The sequence below is a fragment of the Lepisosteus platostomus genome, chromosome 13 (genome assembly GCF_059453375.1).
Source record: "Lepisosteus platostomus isolate fLepPlt1 chromosome 13, fLepPlt1.hap1, whole genome shotgun sequence".
Classification (NCBI taxonomy): Eukaryota; Metazoa; Chordata; class Actinopteri; order Semionotiformes; family Lepisosteidae; genus Lepisosteus; species Lepisosteus platostomus.
In genome coordinates, this window is record NC_142623.1 from 11,494,900 (window position 1) to 11,512,852 (window position 17,953).

Consider the following 17,953-nt stretch of genomic DNA (forward strand, 5'->3'; position numbering starts at 1 on the left):
AACGCTGAGCTGAACTGGAAGGAGATAGACGCAGCTCAGCTCACACTGGGAGACTGCAGGCTGTTGGTACTTGGGACAATGCAATGATAGCTTGTGAAATTAATCTTACCTCTTGTGAGATAAAGGAGGAAATTACGAAGTGGAGTTGCAGAACAAGATCGTGAAGGAAAGAGGAAAAAACTTATCAATGAGAAAGAGCACAGTGGTATCATGGCTAAGTGCTTGAAGGCCAACTGAGATAGAGGGACAGTTCTCTTATGGTATACAGTATAACAGTTCTTTTATTTCTGTCTTCAATGAAAGTTTGTCATTCTCTATGGACAATTACAAATGAGAATCAAAAATTGAATTACAAAGGACAAAGTGGGCGGTATGAGTTCACAGCGCAATATCTTGGCCATTCTGCCATATTTATTGGTCACAGTTTCATTCTGACCATTTAAACGTAACAATTTCTTGTGTGATCCCACCAGTTTAACTGTCTTTAACTGTTGGTATAAAGATCCCAGATTTAACTGTCTCCCAGATAGTAGAATTATAGCACAGGAACCTTGCAGAAGAGCAGGCAAACATTTTCCCCAGTTAAGATCAGTGCAGTTCATAATTAGCACAAGAAGATTAAGTCTCTAAGAAACTTAAAGGAAGTTAATTACCATAAAACTCTTGTGTTGTGAAAATCTAGGGGTTTATACAGGTTTCCAATAAAATTATCCTCAAAACCCAAAATGATCAGAATGTCATTGCACTCAATGCAGTTTGTTTCACCCGGACCTTGAGCCTGTGCAACAGCTGAGATGCAAAGACTTATCAGTGGCTCTTTTCTTCAGCTATAAACAGGCCTTGTACTTTCATTCAAAACATTCCCACAGAATCACGTTTTCCCCTTAACCTTGCACAACACGACAATTGGCATCTCTGCAATGGATTTGATGAGATCTGCTGCACTGTACCGCAAGTGAAAGAGACGGGCATGGCTCAACAGCTGTAGCCCTGCTCTGTGCAAACTGGAGCCCTTTGCTTCTCGACAAAGGGCATTGACCACAGCAGGGAAAGCATGGAGTATATCAGTTAAGAGCACCAATTACCCAGTAGGGGCAGACAAAAGCTCAGGCAGCTACTGCAGGAGGTCAACCAAGTTCACCAACATGGCAACAGCTGTTGCAGAAAAGCCCGAGAGTGAAAGCTGATCATTGAAAGAGGCAGATAACCTCTTCTGACTCACAGGTTATTGAATCCCTTCCTGTCTCGGGCTGTTTCCATTTCTGTGTGCGAAAAACAAAAGCAGGCGAAAAACAAAACCTGTGATCAAAGCCCTTCACTTTTTTTTAAAACTAGAGACAGGGCCTCTAGTGTCTAATAAACTAAAGCATTTGAATGGAACAAAACTTTGTAGAGGCTTATTTGACTTTTTTTTTCTTCTTTGCATTTGAAATCTTACAGTGCATGTCATGGGAGGTGTGCTGCATTTTAATTTGCCTGAGCTCTTATCACACACAACCAAAGAAAAACCCAAAATAACATAAATGTGAGCCTGTGATGTTGCAAACCCCCAAGTATTTCAAAGGTCTTTCTAATCTCCCTTTCCCAGATCGCAGTAATAGTGGCTATCAAAGGCCTGGAGACAAATGATGGTAAAGAATTCCCTAAAGAGCTTGTTTCTTATTGCAGGCTATAGAAACCAATCTGGTGCAGAAGTCTCCAGGAGGCCTCACCTATTTTGCAGAATGGAGAGGGGGGATCCTGGACCACAAGATGGGTCACCTGGCGTGTTTCTCCGGCGGGATGATCGCCATAGGAGCGGAAGACGGAGAGGCGGAGAAGCACCAGCACTATATGGACCTTGCTGGAGAGATCACGCACACCTGCCACGAGTCCTACACGCGGTCAAGTAGGTGCACAGACTGGCCCTGCGCCTGCTCTACCCATGGTAGAGGTGGTCCTAATAAATTGAAACAGCCCTGACTTAGAACATGAGGAAGACCTGCAAGAGAGAGGGGGGCCCATTTGGCCTGTCTTGCTTGTTTTGGTTGTTTGGAATGAGACTTAAATATTGACCAGCTGTTTCTTAAAGGTGCTCAGAGTTTGGGCCTCACACAGCTGGCTGAGACGCCTGTTCCAGCCGCCCACCACTCTTGGAGTAAAGAAGTGTTCCTAAATGAATTCCTCTTAGGTTGCCAACTGTGATCCCAGAGTTTTCGTTTCACCACTGAGTGTGAAGCAGTCCCCTGGGTTGTGCCTGTTCAAAACTGAACACAATGCTGCAGTATACTGTACATTAGGTCTTACTAGAGCATTGGAAAGTTTTAGCATATCTTCCCTGGATTGTTTTTTGTTCTATTCCCAAGAATTCAGTTTGCTTATGTATTGCTTCTAGGTCTTATTGAGGACTTAGAATAATCCAGACTCCATTTGTGTTTAATTTCCCGCAGCTCTGTGGCTCAGTCCAAGATTTTGTCTAGTGTTATTGTGACTCCCTTCATGCTATTTCTGTTTACCACTCCCCTTATTTTTTATCACCATCAAATTGGACTTCTTTGCCAACTATACCAGTATCAAGATTGTTAATATGTATCAGGACAAGCAGTGAGCTTGAAATGAATCCCTGTGGCACACTGCTACTCACATTGGCCCAGTGAGAGGCTGTCTAACCCACTATCTCCTGGTCATGGTTCTTAGCTTTATCTTCTAGTATTAAGAATCTATTATCTTATAACCTGTTTACTCCTATATTTATTGTTTACTGTTATAGAACTGGAAAAGTTATTTGCCTCCTTTGAAGTATCTTTTCTGTCTCCCTCTTAACAATTCTTTTTTAGTTGTGCCTGTAGCTCTAAGTACTATTTTCTATTTTCATGACCTTTTTATGCACTTTGTGTAGAGCTCTGGGACACAACACCAACCACAAAAAGGAGCATGCACAAATGATTTTCTGTTGCTTAGCCTGCAGCCTTATGCAGTGCTGGATGCAGATGACTGTTGTTTATTTTCCATGGGAAGAGCGGTGTGAAAGCTGATTGATTGTGCCGCTCATTGTTTCTGTGGGATGTTGGTTTTAATGTGCCAGGGCTCTGTATATTACCTGTAGACTCTTCAGGCTTTTGAATTGCCCTTTACCAGCATCTGTTAAAATTAATCTCAAACACTTATTTGACATCTCAACTGGATTCTAAATCCTGCAGGTATAAATCTGTATTACGATCAAGTCAGTCGGAGCGTGTGGCACCTCTTTTACCTCGGATTTTTAAATTAGGTCCTTTTTTCATCCGTTTTGGTTCTTGTTAAAAAAAAATTTACTCTGTCTGACCCTGACTTATCTCCCTCTTACAGTACGTATTTGCATCTTAATTTTATTGCCTTACTTGTTGCTCGCCTGGACACTCTTGAACCTGAGTAGTATGTCTCGATTTTATATTCAGTGTATAAGGAAATATGATTTAGAGGTGTGCATTGGCAGGGTGCCCAATATGTCCGGCTTTCCTGGCTATCCTCTTATCTGCTACAGCCTGCACATCTCAAGTCTGTTGTAATGTTACTCTAGTGTTAAGGTTAGGAGAAAAGTCGGGTTAGCATTGAGGTTAGGGTTATGTTTGAGTTTACGAGTGGATATTACAAAACAGAGAGCTTTCGCTGACACTGTGCCAGAAATCTATCTCTGCAGGTTTCATGCACAACAATCCGCTCTGGTTTTAATTCAACTCTATTGAATCTGCAGAAGGGGCTTGATTGCAGACATACAGTAGCATAATCCCAAAGTATTTGAAGCCTGCTACAGAGCAAATTGACATTTCTGTTCTCTTCATTCAAAATGGAAGATGTTTCCATATGAATGGAGAAAATCTAATCAATGTTAGGAGCTCAGGTACCAATTAAGAATTTGGCGGGGAAGGGGACAGTTATCCATTAAACAGCTCCATTTCAGAATTAGCATTATCACTTCATCTCACCTTAATATTTTTATGGTGGCATCACAGATGTGCACGCTGTAACTTTGATGGCAATCACCTGCGTTATGCCTCTTGGAAAAGGAATTGCTTGCTGAGTGGCGCCCATTAACTACCCCCAGCTTCCACTCTGAAGATTGAAATAAAAGGATAATGGTGGCCTACAGGATGAGGAGGGAGGGAGCTGCATTTTGTTCAAAGTAAAAGTCGTGTCCTTAATCCTGTGCAGTAAGTTAGTTCTGTTTTCATTTTGAAGTTCACCAGATGCTTTTGCTGTATTATTTACCTGACCTGGAGGATAGTGCCTTCTTGCTCAATTGCAGAGGATCAGGCGCTTGGCACTGCAAACAAAGGGGCCCGTGCAGACTGTGATCAAAAAAGCAAACAGCATTTGCCCTTGTCTAAGACCCTCCTTCAGTCTTGAGAGGAAAAAGGGCCAAAACATTTGTAGCTTCATCACATCTGTTTCCTCACCAACCCTTCAGAAAGCAAACTGTGAGGGCTCACTACATTTTTTCGCGGCGAAGGGACGCGTTCATTTTCTTATCACCACCATATCATAAAAAAGGCAGAGATATTAAAAAATTGAACCTTTTGTTATCGGAAAGACTTGTCAGTAGCCATGGTTTCACTTTTTGTTAAAATGTTCTTGATTTTACTATGTGGCGCTAAGTGACTGTTCAGACACATTTGTAAGGGGGAAAAGTACCTTTTGTTTCACTCATTTCATCAGCTGCTGGATTCAGGCCATGATCATGAGTACTGTCCAAGTACATTTTACTAAAGAAGAGCAATAGTGAACAACAGGAGCTCCACAGCATGGATCTCCAAATGTGATCCTGGAGAGCCCCAGTCCAGATATTATACAGTAGGTCATTCTAAATTACCTGTTATTTAAACAGTAGGAGAACATTTTTAAAGCAATTAACTTATTAAGAGAGAAATAGTTTAGTGACGGAATACTGTTCCGTGGGGGCTGAAGGATTTTCTGATTTTTGTTCCAATTATTAAACTGAACACACGCCCATTTTATTTGATCTTAGATAAATTCCAGGCCTTAAGAAATTAGGATGAGCGAAGTGAAGTTGTATGGCTTTACTGTTTGATGAGGTTGGGGGTTGTCTGAGAAAATAGTGTTAAAACCCAAGGAAAAAGGAAAATAAAAATATGTAGTTTTGCAATAACAGAGGATTGTTAATCACCTATTCTTGATAATTAATTGTTTGAGGCTGTGAAGTGCAAGACAAATACTGTACTTCCCAGCTCCTGACTGAAGTACAGGAGGTTGGCTCTCTGAATCCAAGGATGGCTGTGGACAAATTAATGCTTCTCACAGAAATCAAATAGTATGATCGAAACCACAAAACTCTCATAATCCAATTTATTGAATCTCAAATTGTTTTTTTTATAGAACGATTGTTCTTTATGGCTACACAAAAGGCATCTAGATAGTGGAATATGATTTTATAGAAGTATTCTATTATCTTCATTATTGTTGTAATGAAAACTAGTAACGATAGAATTAAATGTAGTATATCTGTAGTAGTAATAGACAGTAAGAGAACATTTAATATGGTTACACTGTATTCCTAATGACTGACTGATACTGTTGAACTGGAGTAGAGGACCTGTATAAGTTTGGAGGCTACAGTCTTGGAATCTCCTGTGCTGTACAGTTGGAAAGTCCTATCCTTGTTCCTTGTGTCTGCTGCTTGGTAGAGAGACACGGAGGAAGTGTCAGAGAAAAGAGATCCATGCTGCTTTCTGTGTCGGCTTGTTGATTCTCCAGTCTATTAACACCGACATACTGAACAAACACATTGATCCACCCATCTGAGGAAGAGCAATTATTCGGTCTCGAAATCAGATATCTACTAGGCAAGAAAGGAGAGGATGCAATGAGAGGGAATGTGATCCTTGCCAGGATGAGAAACTGCTGTCAACCCAAAGAAAACGGATCTCACAAGTGGTACAGCAGTATAGCAGAGGGCTGCTCTAGACAGACTCTCTAGGTGACAATCTGGACTTGCTTTGTATAGTTTGCATATTTTCCCCAAACTAATGTGGCCTTTGTCCACATTATGGATCGGCGTCCCATGCAAAGGTCCCGGGAAGTTACTGTATGCTTGGAAAAGATTTTAGGTCACCCTGACCCTTACAGGGAATAATTGGCTATCTGTAAATGTGTGTGTTGCATGAAGAACTAGTTTCCTCCTTAAGCCAATAAAACTCAAAACTGTTCTCTCTCTATGTCCCTTGTCCCAGCATAACTTGGATCTGACACTATGATTAGAGTGGAAAATTGCAGCTTCTTACTCTTATTCTTATTCTTACTCTTATTCTTACAGGGATTCCCCCTGTTTCACAGTTTGTAAAATTGTCTATAGACAGAATTTGACTGGAAGTGTTTTACTGCGTCCCTGTTACCAGCCGCAGAAGTCACCGCAGAAAATGCCAATCCAGTCCATCAGTACTACTTGAGATAGGACCCTGATCAGCTCAAGAGGTGCTATAGCTAGAATTCCTGATGGGTATTTTTAATGGATCACAATTATGCCTGTCCTGCACATAGCCCTGTCATGGTAAAGCGAGCAGCTTCGACAGAGATATTACTGAAGCAAGCAGAAAGCGCTTTAATTTGACAGGTTCAAATAAGCATGACACAACAATTGCTTGTTCCGAATGGTGGATATTTTAAGCATCACTTAGTTTTTTTGATAATAATGACATAGGTTTTCTTCCTTCAACAGATCAAATGTGTGCGCTGTTTTGTTGCACAGACTGTATATTTGAACAGAATAAGTACCCGTTTTCTACCTGTTGAAAAAAGTACTTTAAAATTTTTAAAAGCTTCTAGCTCAAAAACAAAATCAGCATTCTGGATTTCTACAAGCCATCATAGATGTGTACATTTCAAACCAAGCTAGATACAACAGTGGTGTAAGAAAAGCAATTATACTACGCCATTAGCTGCTCTAACTAAATTTCGATAGGATGTGCCTGTAATAACCCTGTCTAATCAAATGTGTAATAATCGACTTGAGTACTTTATACAAAATGTGGTGTTCTGTATTGTTCTCAAGACTGGTTATGCAGTACACGTCCTAAGGGGAGTGGGACAAACTACCCAGCCATGTGGTTGAAGTCAATACTCCGGTTTCTTCCAAGAAATGGCTTGATGTGATTCTTGGATCAATTAACTACTATCTACCATGCGGGACAGGGCCGGTTAGGCTGAATGACCTCCTCTTGTTTGTAACTTACGCTACCGCTACCGCTACAAAAGAGCAGCTTTATCTTTCTCTGGAAACACAGTTTTCCTGCTCATTAACCAGACTCGATGGTTCTTAATTGCTGTTACATCCTGTTGTGTCTCTGGCATGGATGTGAATGAGGTGTCTCATGAGCGTGATTTCTGTGTCCCAGCAACGAAGCTCGGCCCGGAGGCGTTCAGATTTGACAGCGGTTCCGAGGCCATGGCCACGCGGCTCAGTGACAGATACTACATCCTGCGCCCCGAGGTGGTGGAGAGCTATATGTACATGTGGAGGCTGACACACGACTTGAAGTACAGGCAGTGGGGCTGGGAGGCTGTACAGGTAAGACACTGGACCATGTGAATCTGGTACCTGGGGGCGGCTGGGCCACTGGGCTCTTAACTAAAAGGTTACAGGTTACAGATATTGAATCCTTGTACATGTACATTAGCCAAAATCCTCAAGTCTACCCTTACCTAATATTTATAACCCAGGTACTTATCTCGTGTCACTGAATCGCCAAAAATACATGTTGCTTTTTTATATCACCACTAACATAACTTTTGGACCAGAACGTTAATTGTGTTGTTCACACTCAGAACAGGGTGGCACAATGGTGCAATAGTTTTGTTGCCTTGCAACACTAGGGCGTTTGGTTCCATTCCTGGGACGCTGTCTGCGTGAAGTTTGGATGTTCTTACCTTGTTTGTGTGGGTTTCCTCTAGTTGCTCCAGTTTCCTCCCACAGAAACATACTGGTAGAATAACTGGCTTCTGGAAATTAGCCCAGGTGTGAGTGTACGTATGTGTGTTTTTGTCTATGTCTGCCCTGCGGTTGGACTGCTGTCCCATCAAGGGTGTATCCTGCCTTGTGCCTGTTGCTTGCTGGGATAGGCTCTGGGTCCGCCGTGATATGGTATTGGATAAAGCACTGGATGCATGTACACTCAGAACATTTTGCACTGACCTTTTAAGAGAGGTCTGATTCTCGTTTAGTGTTAAGTCACCTAGCCTCTCAAAGGTCGATCCCTGCCCTAAAGTTAATTGCTTTTGCTTGTGTACATTAATGAAACTCAGATGAAGTCTTGGAGCTTGCAATTTGTATCTTGGGAAAGGCGAGCATTTTGCAGGAAGATTCCAAAGGGGAGATGGGTTTACTACACCAGCCTACAGCTCACTCTTAAAAGTGAAAGTTGAAAAACAGGTTTGTTTCCAACTCTGATTAAAGATATAGTTCCATTCTAACATTTTAAGACCAAAACCCTTACAAGTATACTTCTGTGCTCTTCTGGGATTCTATAGAGATCCTTTGGAAATCCCTACTTTCACTGGAAAAGAGAATATAATTACCAGAAGAGTCCCTGAAGGGATCTGTAAGAAATGTGGATTAGAAAATCCTACAGGATTTCAGTACAATAGTGATTTTGTAGTGGAATCATACAGGAATTTGTTGGTTGTATGGGCTGGGGAAGGGAGACGGTTTTATTTCCTTTGCATAGAAGGGGGACTGAGAAACTCTCATAACAAGAGTGAACTAGAACGTCTGAATGCTGCACGTGTTCAGCTCAATCTCCTAAATTGTCTATAGGTTTAAACTTTAGGAGGTTTAAAAGGACAGACTTAATAAAGACAAAAAATCACTTAAGATCGTTTTTCTGGTTGTCTAATGCCTTATTTTGGTAGGAAAAAGAGATCAAAGAGATAAAAAAAAAAACTCCTCATATTAAATTAAATTGACATTTGAAGAGATTTGTCCAAGAACACTGGGCTGATCTGCGCACTTCACGTGCTTTTGTTCCTGCACAAGCAATTTCGGGGAAAGAATTAAGTCTTGTGAATGAAAGTGCACTTGCCTGCACAGATGTTTGCACACTTTATTAGGAGTGGGGTGGAGATAACAGACATCACATTGCACTTTTTCAGAGCTAATATCTTGCTTTGTTAATTACACTCTGCGAGCGTCATGTTTGCCATTACTGGATAATAATGTGTTAGTCATTCCTGTTCAGCCTGCATGTTAATCAGACAGGCTTGCTTGCAGCGGCGGTCTTGTGTGTTTATTAACAGCACGCAGATAGCAGCCCAATGCACCGGCAGACAAATGTTCCTCCTTTAGTCCCAGCCGATAAGCGATCCGATAAGTTGTTGAGGTCTACAAAGCTATTAGCAGCATTTTGTAGAAAATACAATCCAAAAAAGTATTGCAAATTGAGAGCGTCCGTCCAAGAATGTCTTATTTTGAATTGTGTGTTACAACCTCAGGGTACCTACAGTATATAAAGAATTTAATGTGCTTTGAATTGAATCCTCTATTTGTACATTCAAATTATTTTTATGTAATTTATGTTGTACATTTTGTTATATTACTCTTCCAGTGAATCACTGTTGAAACAATACGAGATGACCACATCCGACTAGGCTAATTTAAAGCAACTTGAGATTGTTCAGATGAGAACCCAATAACCTTTCACTTTCACTAATGTACTGTACATTAGTACAATGTAAGATTCTCAATATGCTAATTTAACAGTCCCCAGGCTATAGACCAGTTTTATAGAAGTGTAGAGCTAAAAATTCTTTATGAATTTGCTCCTGTGTGTCTTAAATTTTCTCTTTTTCTTACTCCCTCAGGCGCTCGAGAAACATTGTCGAGTGGAAGCAGGGTATTCTGGCATCAGAGATGTCTACACTAGTACGCCTGTCCACGACAACATGCAACAGAGTTTCTTTTTAGCAGAAACCTTGAAGTAAGCACCAGTCCGATCAGCTTTTGGAATGGCAGCTTTTTTCCCCCTGTCTGCAGAGCATGTTACAGCAAATTGAGATGTACACTACAACATTTCTCTCTTGCTCGCTCTCTCTTCATCTCCGTATGCCTGTGTCTCTCGCTGTTTCTGTCTCTCCCTCTTTCTCCCTCAGTCAATTCAAGTTGTGCCTTGCTGCATCAAGAGTGTTGTGTTTTTTGTGGCTAATGTGGATGATAGGTTGTCGTTACGTTACAACAAATGCATGCCAGATCCCAGTGTAGTAAAATACTGTATATGGGCCCCTTATAATTTCTGACCCAAAGATTGTTACATTGCTCTGAATCGTAAACTCACTCAATATGTGATTATTCTTTCCATATATTACATCTGGTTTTCCACAGACATTTGCACATCTCCTTTGGAAATGTGTAATTTCTAGGAATTCCTCAAATCTGCTTGAGAAACGGTAACATGCGAGACTTTTGCTCCTTGAATGAATTTGTTAGCAAAAATGTTGTCCTCCCCCCAGCCTCACCCCTCCCCAGGTCCAAATCTCATCGCTTTTTTGTCAGCACTCGACACAACTAAACTGTCTGTCATCCCATTTCAAAGCGCACAGATAACCAAAATATTTCTTTTCCAACGGCTGCACTTACATGTGCTTAGGGGTGTCAACTTTTAAAGCTAGTGACTTGCACAGATGCTTCATGGTACAATAGCTTTAAGACTTTGTTTATCAGGCCTGGGCAGAAGTCTTCATTTTTTCTACAGTTAATGAAATAAAGAGACCAATTAAGCAGACAAGAGCCCAGGAAAGGGAATTTGTCGACCCACCATTGTAGCAATGCCTTACTATTGAGAATTTAGTGCTTGTGAAGCCTAAAAAGAGAAGACGGTTTTCTGAAAGGGATTTTCTTCTCAGCTCTCCAGTGATTTGAGCCATCTTCTCTGTGATGGTGTGTCAGATTTAATAGAGCTGAAAGGACTGAGGAAAGCACCCAGTGCTCCAGTAGTTTTAAGAACTCTTAAGCCTTGCAATGGATTCTGATATCATATTGCTTTTCTCCTCCTGGTGTGAATCCCTCAGCACAACCCTTTTGTTCATTTCTTTAAAAAGTTAAGGCAAGTTTCTTTGTGACCAGCAATGACGAACATTTATCTGAGCTTTTTTTTTCCAGACCTGGTTTATCAAACATGTTCCCTGAATATCAGCAATGAAAACAGCGGTAATGTTGTAAACTGGATTGAACAGTGGAACTTTTGTTGGGAAAGAAGAAAACTAAAACAGCATAGTTCTAGACAAAAGCAATCCAGTTCCAGAAGACAGAACGGGATATAATAAACAGCAACAAAGGTCTAAAAGAGGAAAAAGACGGAGAGAGACAAATATTGCAGAGGAGACTAAAATACGTGTTTTTCAGTATTGGAATGGCAAAAAATAGAAAAGATTAAATAAATGTCTCAGACAAAGATGGGGAATTTCTAGTGGATGACAGGGAAGTATTAAATGTGTATTTCACTCAGATGTTCACTAGGGAAGAAACATATAACATGACTATGAAAAGACAAAGTTCTGTATTAAATTGTATTAGCATGGAAGATCCACAATACAAATCCTCAGGGCCTGATGACATTTTAACAGTGGTACTCCAGGATTTAAGTGGTGTCTTAAACAAATCTCTTCCGGTAGTCTCTTCATACAGGGGAAAGACCCAGAAGACTAACCAGAAAAATAGAAACTGTACTGTAGTGCCCATCTATAAAAAGGGTGTCAAAACCGTGGTAATAAGTAGTGTAATCTTCCAGGTTTCCCACAATGCTTCTACACTTGTGATCTATGTCCCAGTCTTGTACAAAAAGCTGTAATGCTAGCCGCTGCTGTGTTTGAGGCTGCTCCGTTTTGGGCTTGGTGTGTTCAGTAATTTCCATGGCAGCAGTGCTCTCTCTAGAGTCCCAAGGCTGAGGAATTTTGAAAATTCATTATTTTATGAATACCACTATTCTAAACCTAGAGTGTAGTTTGCTTGCTCAGATAGTAAGAAATCACGTTTGCTGTAAATTGTGACTGAGAGATGTCAAGAAAGCTGAGTGAACTATTTTTAACCATTTTTAACAATCATCCACTCACCTGGTGTTTTCACATGTGGGGACAATGGGAAGTCTGCTGTTGAATCTCTGGAGCACTTTCACATCTTTGTGTGCATCTCTGGCAGCAGTATGTGATCACACGTCTGTCATATAAAAAGAGCAGTAGTCAGCAGTTTGGTTTCACGATTTGCGGTTGATTAAAAGGAGATTTTCTTTTTTTATCCAGAGATTCTCTGTAGATTTTAAAAAGGGTTGTGAAGACAATGTAGCAACACGAATGTATGATTTCACATATACTGTCCTGTATATGGTTACTGTTCCAGCCTCCTCAAGGCTAACCTGAAAAAGGTCAGACCTGGGAGTCTGCCAGTGACAGATTTGGAGGTAGTTCATGGTGTATCATAAGTTTTTCACATGTTACATGTAAGATTACTGTACAGTATGTTCACCAAACAATTTCTGAGGTGATGAACTTTCCTAAAAAATGTAAGCAAAAGTGATTCATATCTTAAATTAGGTCGTTGTAAAACCTCGAGTCATCTAAATTGTGCCTATTTTATTAAATGCGCTAGAGAAAACAGCACTTCTGTGAATTACTGTGCATGATGTGGATGAAGGGTTGATCCTTATAGCTCTAAGAGAATGTAATTGAGCAGACTGACAATCTGAGTTGGAGTTGTGTGATGTTGTGCCCTGATCAGTCTCTTAATTGTGTAGTAAAGGCAGGGCACGTTCGTTTGAACTTTACAGGGTTGTGCAAAAGCTGGACGATTGCCTGGGCTCCCTCAGGTTGTTTCTCAGTGGTGACCCCTGTGGCTGTTTGGGTGTGTCCCGGCTGGCAGTGCTATTGGAGAGGATTGAAGCTGTACTCCCTCAGACGGCAGAGCTCTGCTGGCAGTGCTATGGGGCTCACTGAGGGAATCAGAGCAGAAAACATGAAGAACAAACCTTTGCAGGGCTTGTGTCTCCTGGCAGAAGCCAATGTGGCAGCTTTGTAGCAAGTAGAGCTGGTAAATAGTTGGTGATTCCAGACAACAGTGCAAAAGGATCGGGCAAAACTGTGATTTATAATTAATAATTGCTTACACTTATATAGCCCTTTTCTGGACATGCCACTCAAAGCACTTTACAGGTAATGGGGTCTCCCCTACACCACCACCAATGTGCAACATCCACCTGGATGATGCAACGGCAGCCATAGTGCGCCAGAACGCTCACCACACATCAGCTATCAGTGAGGAGGAGAACTTAGTCATGAATCCAGTTCATATACAGCACAGGGATTATTAGGAGGCCATGATTGGTAAAGGCCAATGGGAAATATGGCCAGGACGCTGGGATAACACCCCTATTCTTTTTGAGAAACACCCTGGGATTTTAATGACCACAGATTTAAATCTCATCCAAAAGATGGCACCACTCCCCGCCACTATACTGGGGTATTAAGACCCACACAGACCACAGGGTGAGCGCCCCCTGCTGGCCCCACTAACACCTCTTCCTGTAGCAACCTTAGTTTTTCCCAGGAGGTCTCCCATCCAGGTACTGACCAGGCTCATACCTGCATACTGTAGCTTCAGTGGGTTGCCAGTTGTGAGCTACAAGGCGATATGGCTCCTGACAAAAATTTGAAATAAAAATGACATTGGCAGGGTGGAATGTATCAACACGCTTAGTCTTGATCTTTCTCCTTCCCGTTGCAGGTATCTGTACCTGCTGTTTTCTGACGACAGCCTCCTCCCGCTAGAGGACTGGGTGTTCAACACTGAAGCCCACCCCCTGCCCGTGGTCCGACGCCAGTGCATGACAGGAGACAGGGACAGCGAGTCCCAGGCGTGGGGGCAGCAGCAGAAGGAGCAATAGCACACCCCCCTCGCTGGAGGAGACGAGCCTTCAGCCACTCCACTGGGTTGAGATTTCATTTCCTTTCCAGTAAAGGATTTCGTCATTATGCTGTGATTGTATTTTGTGAGCCGGCTGTCCGCTGTGAAGGACGCCAGTGTTTCCGTGGACAATCAGACAATGTTAAGAGCACTTTCTCTCTCGCATTCTTTCCTCTATGAGGAAAACTAGTGGCCACAAACAGGGGCTGCTGATTTTTGGGCCATATTGTGAAATCGAAAACCACTGAGCTACTTATGATCACTTGCTTAGTTATACATTATACAGTATATGTGTGTGCGCACACATATATATGTACGGTATTTTCTTAGTGTTGATTTGACCAAAGGATATTTTTTCATTGTTTTACTTTTTGCCCATACTATACCTCCCTTACAGCTTTGCGATCTTTTCCCTTTTTTCAACTTTTATTTGGCTTTTAGAGATCGTAGGTATAGCACATTTATCTGACTGGTGGAATATGATATTAATGAACTCGAGCTATATATTCAAAGTATATAATTCTCCTGGACTTTTTAAAACATTTTTACTGTGTTTCCTCAGATACATCTGTAATAAATAACCCTCTTTTGGAAGACGGGATAAGTAAAAGGGCCTTTGTACAGTTTGTTTATATTCTCTTTTTTTTTCCCCCTTGCTTCATTAATTATGCTCTTCTCGTTTGGCTCAGCTGTGCAACTTAGCCTGCCGCTAACTGCCGAGCATTTAAGACATCCTGTCACTGGGTGCACACTGGCTGCAGACTGCGGACTTTCATTATAAAGAAGCTTGACTAGTGACAAGTAATTAAAAAGTTTCCACCACGCGGAAGAGCACCAAGTGAAATTTTGGCACACGAGCAGCATCCTTGCTAGGCAAGCTCACTGAATCGCAAACAGGAAGACATAATTATCAGGTATGAAGCGCAACCAGCTTTTTTTAGATGAGTTGCTGTGTTGGCAGCAGTAATTTTACAGCTGACTTTGTTGACCCTTGAGGAGGGGGGCCGCAGTGCCTCTGTGTTCTATTTACTGTGACTTCGCATTCCTGTTCAGTGTATTTTTTTTGTTGCTTTTCTCTCAGGTGCTTATGTAAAACAGAACAAGATGTTTTTTTTTTCGGATTCTGTTGTTAATTTGACCTGTTTTGCCTCACATACTTTGTTGAAATTTTGAAAATGCCGGTAAAAAGGCTTGTGCAACTTTGTACATTTCAAATCCCGACTCTGTGCTTCTGTTCTTTGTGCGTTTGGTTTTCTGTGTTGGGGTCCAACTATGAAAAACTGTTGAAGATGGACCAGCAGGGCTCGATATTGCTCCCTCTGCTGCAGTTCTGTACAGTAAACTAGCATGGTGCTAAACAAACAGTGTTTGTAAGTGTCTCAAAGCAACCTATTTACCTTACTAATACTTGGAACAAATCACTTTAACTCGCCCACCTATCACAAATTATCCTGTGTCCTGTGAAGTGACTTAATTTGCAAGAAACCTGTTTTTTCTATCTTTAAGACCAGCCATCTCGCAGTTTGTAATCTGCATACTGGGTGGAGGCTTGCTGTTTTAATTTAGTACAAGCTGCAATTTCTTTTTTATGTGTGTTAAAAGTTGCTGCCCATTTTAATTAATGGAGGAGGAGTTTATTGTTTTTATTCCTGATTTGGATACTTGCTCCAGCCATTTTAATGCCTTACCACTTGAATGATCTGTTTGGAAAGTTTTGTTTTTTAAGTAGAGCCTGTAATGGAAGATCTTCCACCTCTGATGGAAGGAGCCTCTTTTCAACTCTTTTCAATTTTCCATTGTTTGGTTAGTTCCTGATTAAGGTGGAGTAGAGGCCTGATTCAAATAGAGAGCTGTTTTGGGGTGACTCACCTGGCTGAGAAGAGTAGGATAGGGGTTCCCTCATCTGATTAGGGGTGAGACAGGGAGCTTCTGCCAGGGCAAAGATGAGGGAGGTGAAGCAAATCGCTCACGTGAGTCCATAAGAAGCCATGATATTTATATACAGGGAGTTGGAAGTGGACTAGAATTAGAGAGGAGGTCAAGCTTTGCTTTAAACGGGTTTTGTGAACCAGCATTATTCATTTTTAAATTTTCTGATAACAGAACCAAACGATCACCACAGACCCCTCTGATTCTTGCCTGGTTGCACCAAGGAACCTTGAGAACTGGGCAGCTTGTTTCTGTTTTGTTTTGTAAGGTTGCATACTGTACTTATATTAGGCTGACGCATTGATGCACAGTGAAAGTTCCCGCTAAATTAAAGTTAATGTGTTAAGTAAGCAGTGGTGGTTTCTTAAACGGTCGCTGCTTTTAAATGCTACGAGGCAGTTTCATAATAAAAAAAAGTCTTGCATAATAAAATTAGTCAAATTTATCTTGAAAGAATCTTTTTTGGCAGTTATCCAGGCAGTGTGCTTTCGTCTTCTGTTAATTAATGAATTGTCTTCATTTGCATAGATTTCTTTTTCACTGGTCGTCAATAACATTGATTGGGCTGTCCACACAGATCAATCGAAAGAAATCTTTGTTAGTAAAAGAGAGAAAACCATATTCTTAAATCAGTCAATTTGCTCCTTGTCATTTCTAGGTCCAGAAATCCATTCAGTCTCAACATGTTATGTAAGCACAGGAGCAGTTAGCAAACTTATGTTCTTCAATGGGGGATTTCCAGGGGTTATTGTGTTACTGCAATTCCTTAATTACCAAAAGAACACAGCTTTATTCCAATACATCAGCTATGCCCCGTCTGCTATCCAAACAGCCATTTGTTTTCCTCTAGGTCCCTGTGCACTTGGGTAAAATGTCACTTTCATTCAAGTCTTTCAATACCTTCAACCCCTAAAACGACAAGAGCAATTAGATGTGAATAACACTCCCACTCCAGATTTTTTTCTTGTAAGGAAAACAAAGTAGCAACATGGGAATTACTCTTTAACACCTGGAACAGAAAGAGGCAGGAGTTAAATCAGAACGGCTGAACAGCAGCAAAATAAGGAAATGTGCTTGGGGAACGTCACGGGAGAATGGGTATGATTTTCCTGGAAACTTTCCAGATGAAAGACAGCAACTCTTGCAAAAAGGACACGCCCTGGTTTCCGAGAAGGTTAATTAACAGTGAAAGTATCTACCAGATTCTGTACTGGCGTCTGGGTGGTGGAGGAGGAAGGAGGGAGTTTTATTTAGAAGGAAACACAGGACATTTTCTCTTAGTGCAAAGTGTCTTTCACACACTCCTATCCATCTATTCAACTTAAAGGCTCAATAAAATGGGTGTCCTTTAAGGATACAAATGTTGCCTATAATATACAGCACACTTCTGGCTTTAGTTAGTTGCAACTACATTTTTGTCTGGAATACTTTTGCAACGGAATGTTCCTGGGGGTGGCTTAAAAACTAGAGTGTTTTATGGAAAACTAAGAATCAGTGATTTCAGTATGCAAAATCATCATCATCATCATAAGACTTCTTGATGGACAATACTAATCTTGAGTGTTCAAGCTTTGATTTCCTGCTTTGAGACCTTTTTAAAGGTTGAATTTCATCATTTTTAATAAAGATCAATTCAGCCCCGTCATATCTCCATTGTAGAAAGTGATGAAGTGAAGGTTGAGCATATTTTTCATATTCATTATTTTTCAAAGATTTTTCAAACTTTGACATTTTAATTCTGCGTTCATGTACCCCACCAATCTAATTTTCTTTTTGCCACCCTGGGAAGTCCAACATGAATGAACTGTGCAGAACCCTCTGGTTTAAGCTTGCTGGCAAGTGTGGGCAATGGATACTGTACTATTTATTTTACAGTACAGTACAATCATTTGTGTTTATGACGAGGAAATTATTGTTAATTTTACCTCCCAGGAAGAGTGGCACTAACCAAGGATATCAATGCAAAGCACCCCATTAGTAATTCAGTTTAGCTTTTTGTTACTGTGACTTTTTACTGTGTGATAATAAATCTCAATTTTTATCACGATTTTAAAGAACAGACCACTAAAAATGAAATTATTACAGTACTTTGTTTTAAGCATCACTAAA

General features: G+C 41.0%; 1 protein-coding gene across 1 annotated transcript in view; it reads left to right on the forward strand.

Moving 5' to 3' along the window:
- LOC148649901 (mannosyl-oligosaccharide 1,2-alpha-mannosidase IA) overlaps positions 1-15,130 on the forward strand; it is a 212,250-nt gene extending 197,120 nt beyond the window's left edge. Inside the window, exons 9-12 of the mRNA XM_088603116.1 lie at positions 1,669-1,888; positions 7,368-7,540; positions 9,829-9,944; positions 13,736-15,130. Of these exons, the coding sequence (XP_088459242.1) occupies positions 1,669-1,888; positions 7,368-7,540; positions 9,829-9,944; positions 13,736-13,895 (669 nt within the window). The 3' untranslated portion in view covers positions 13,896-15,130. The remainder of the gene's footprint in view (positions 1-1,668; positions 1,889-7,367; positions 7,541-9,828; positions 9,945-13,735) is intronic.
- Positions 15,131-17,953: the final 2,823 nt, after the last annotated feature.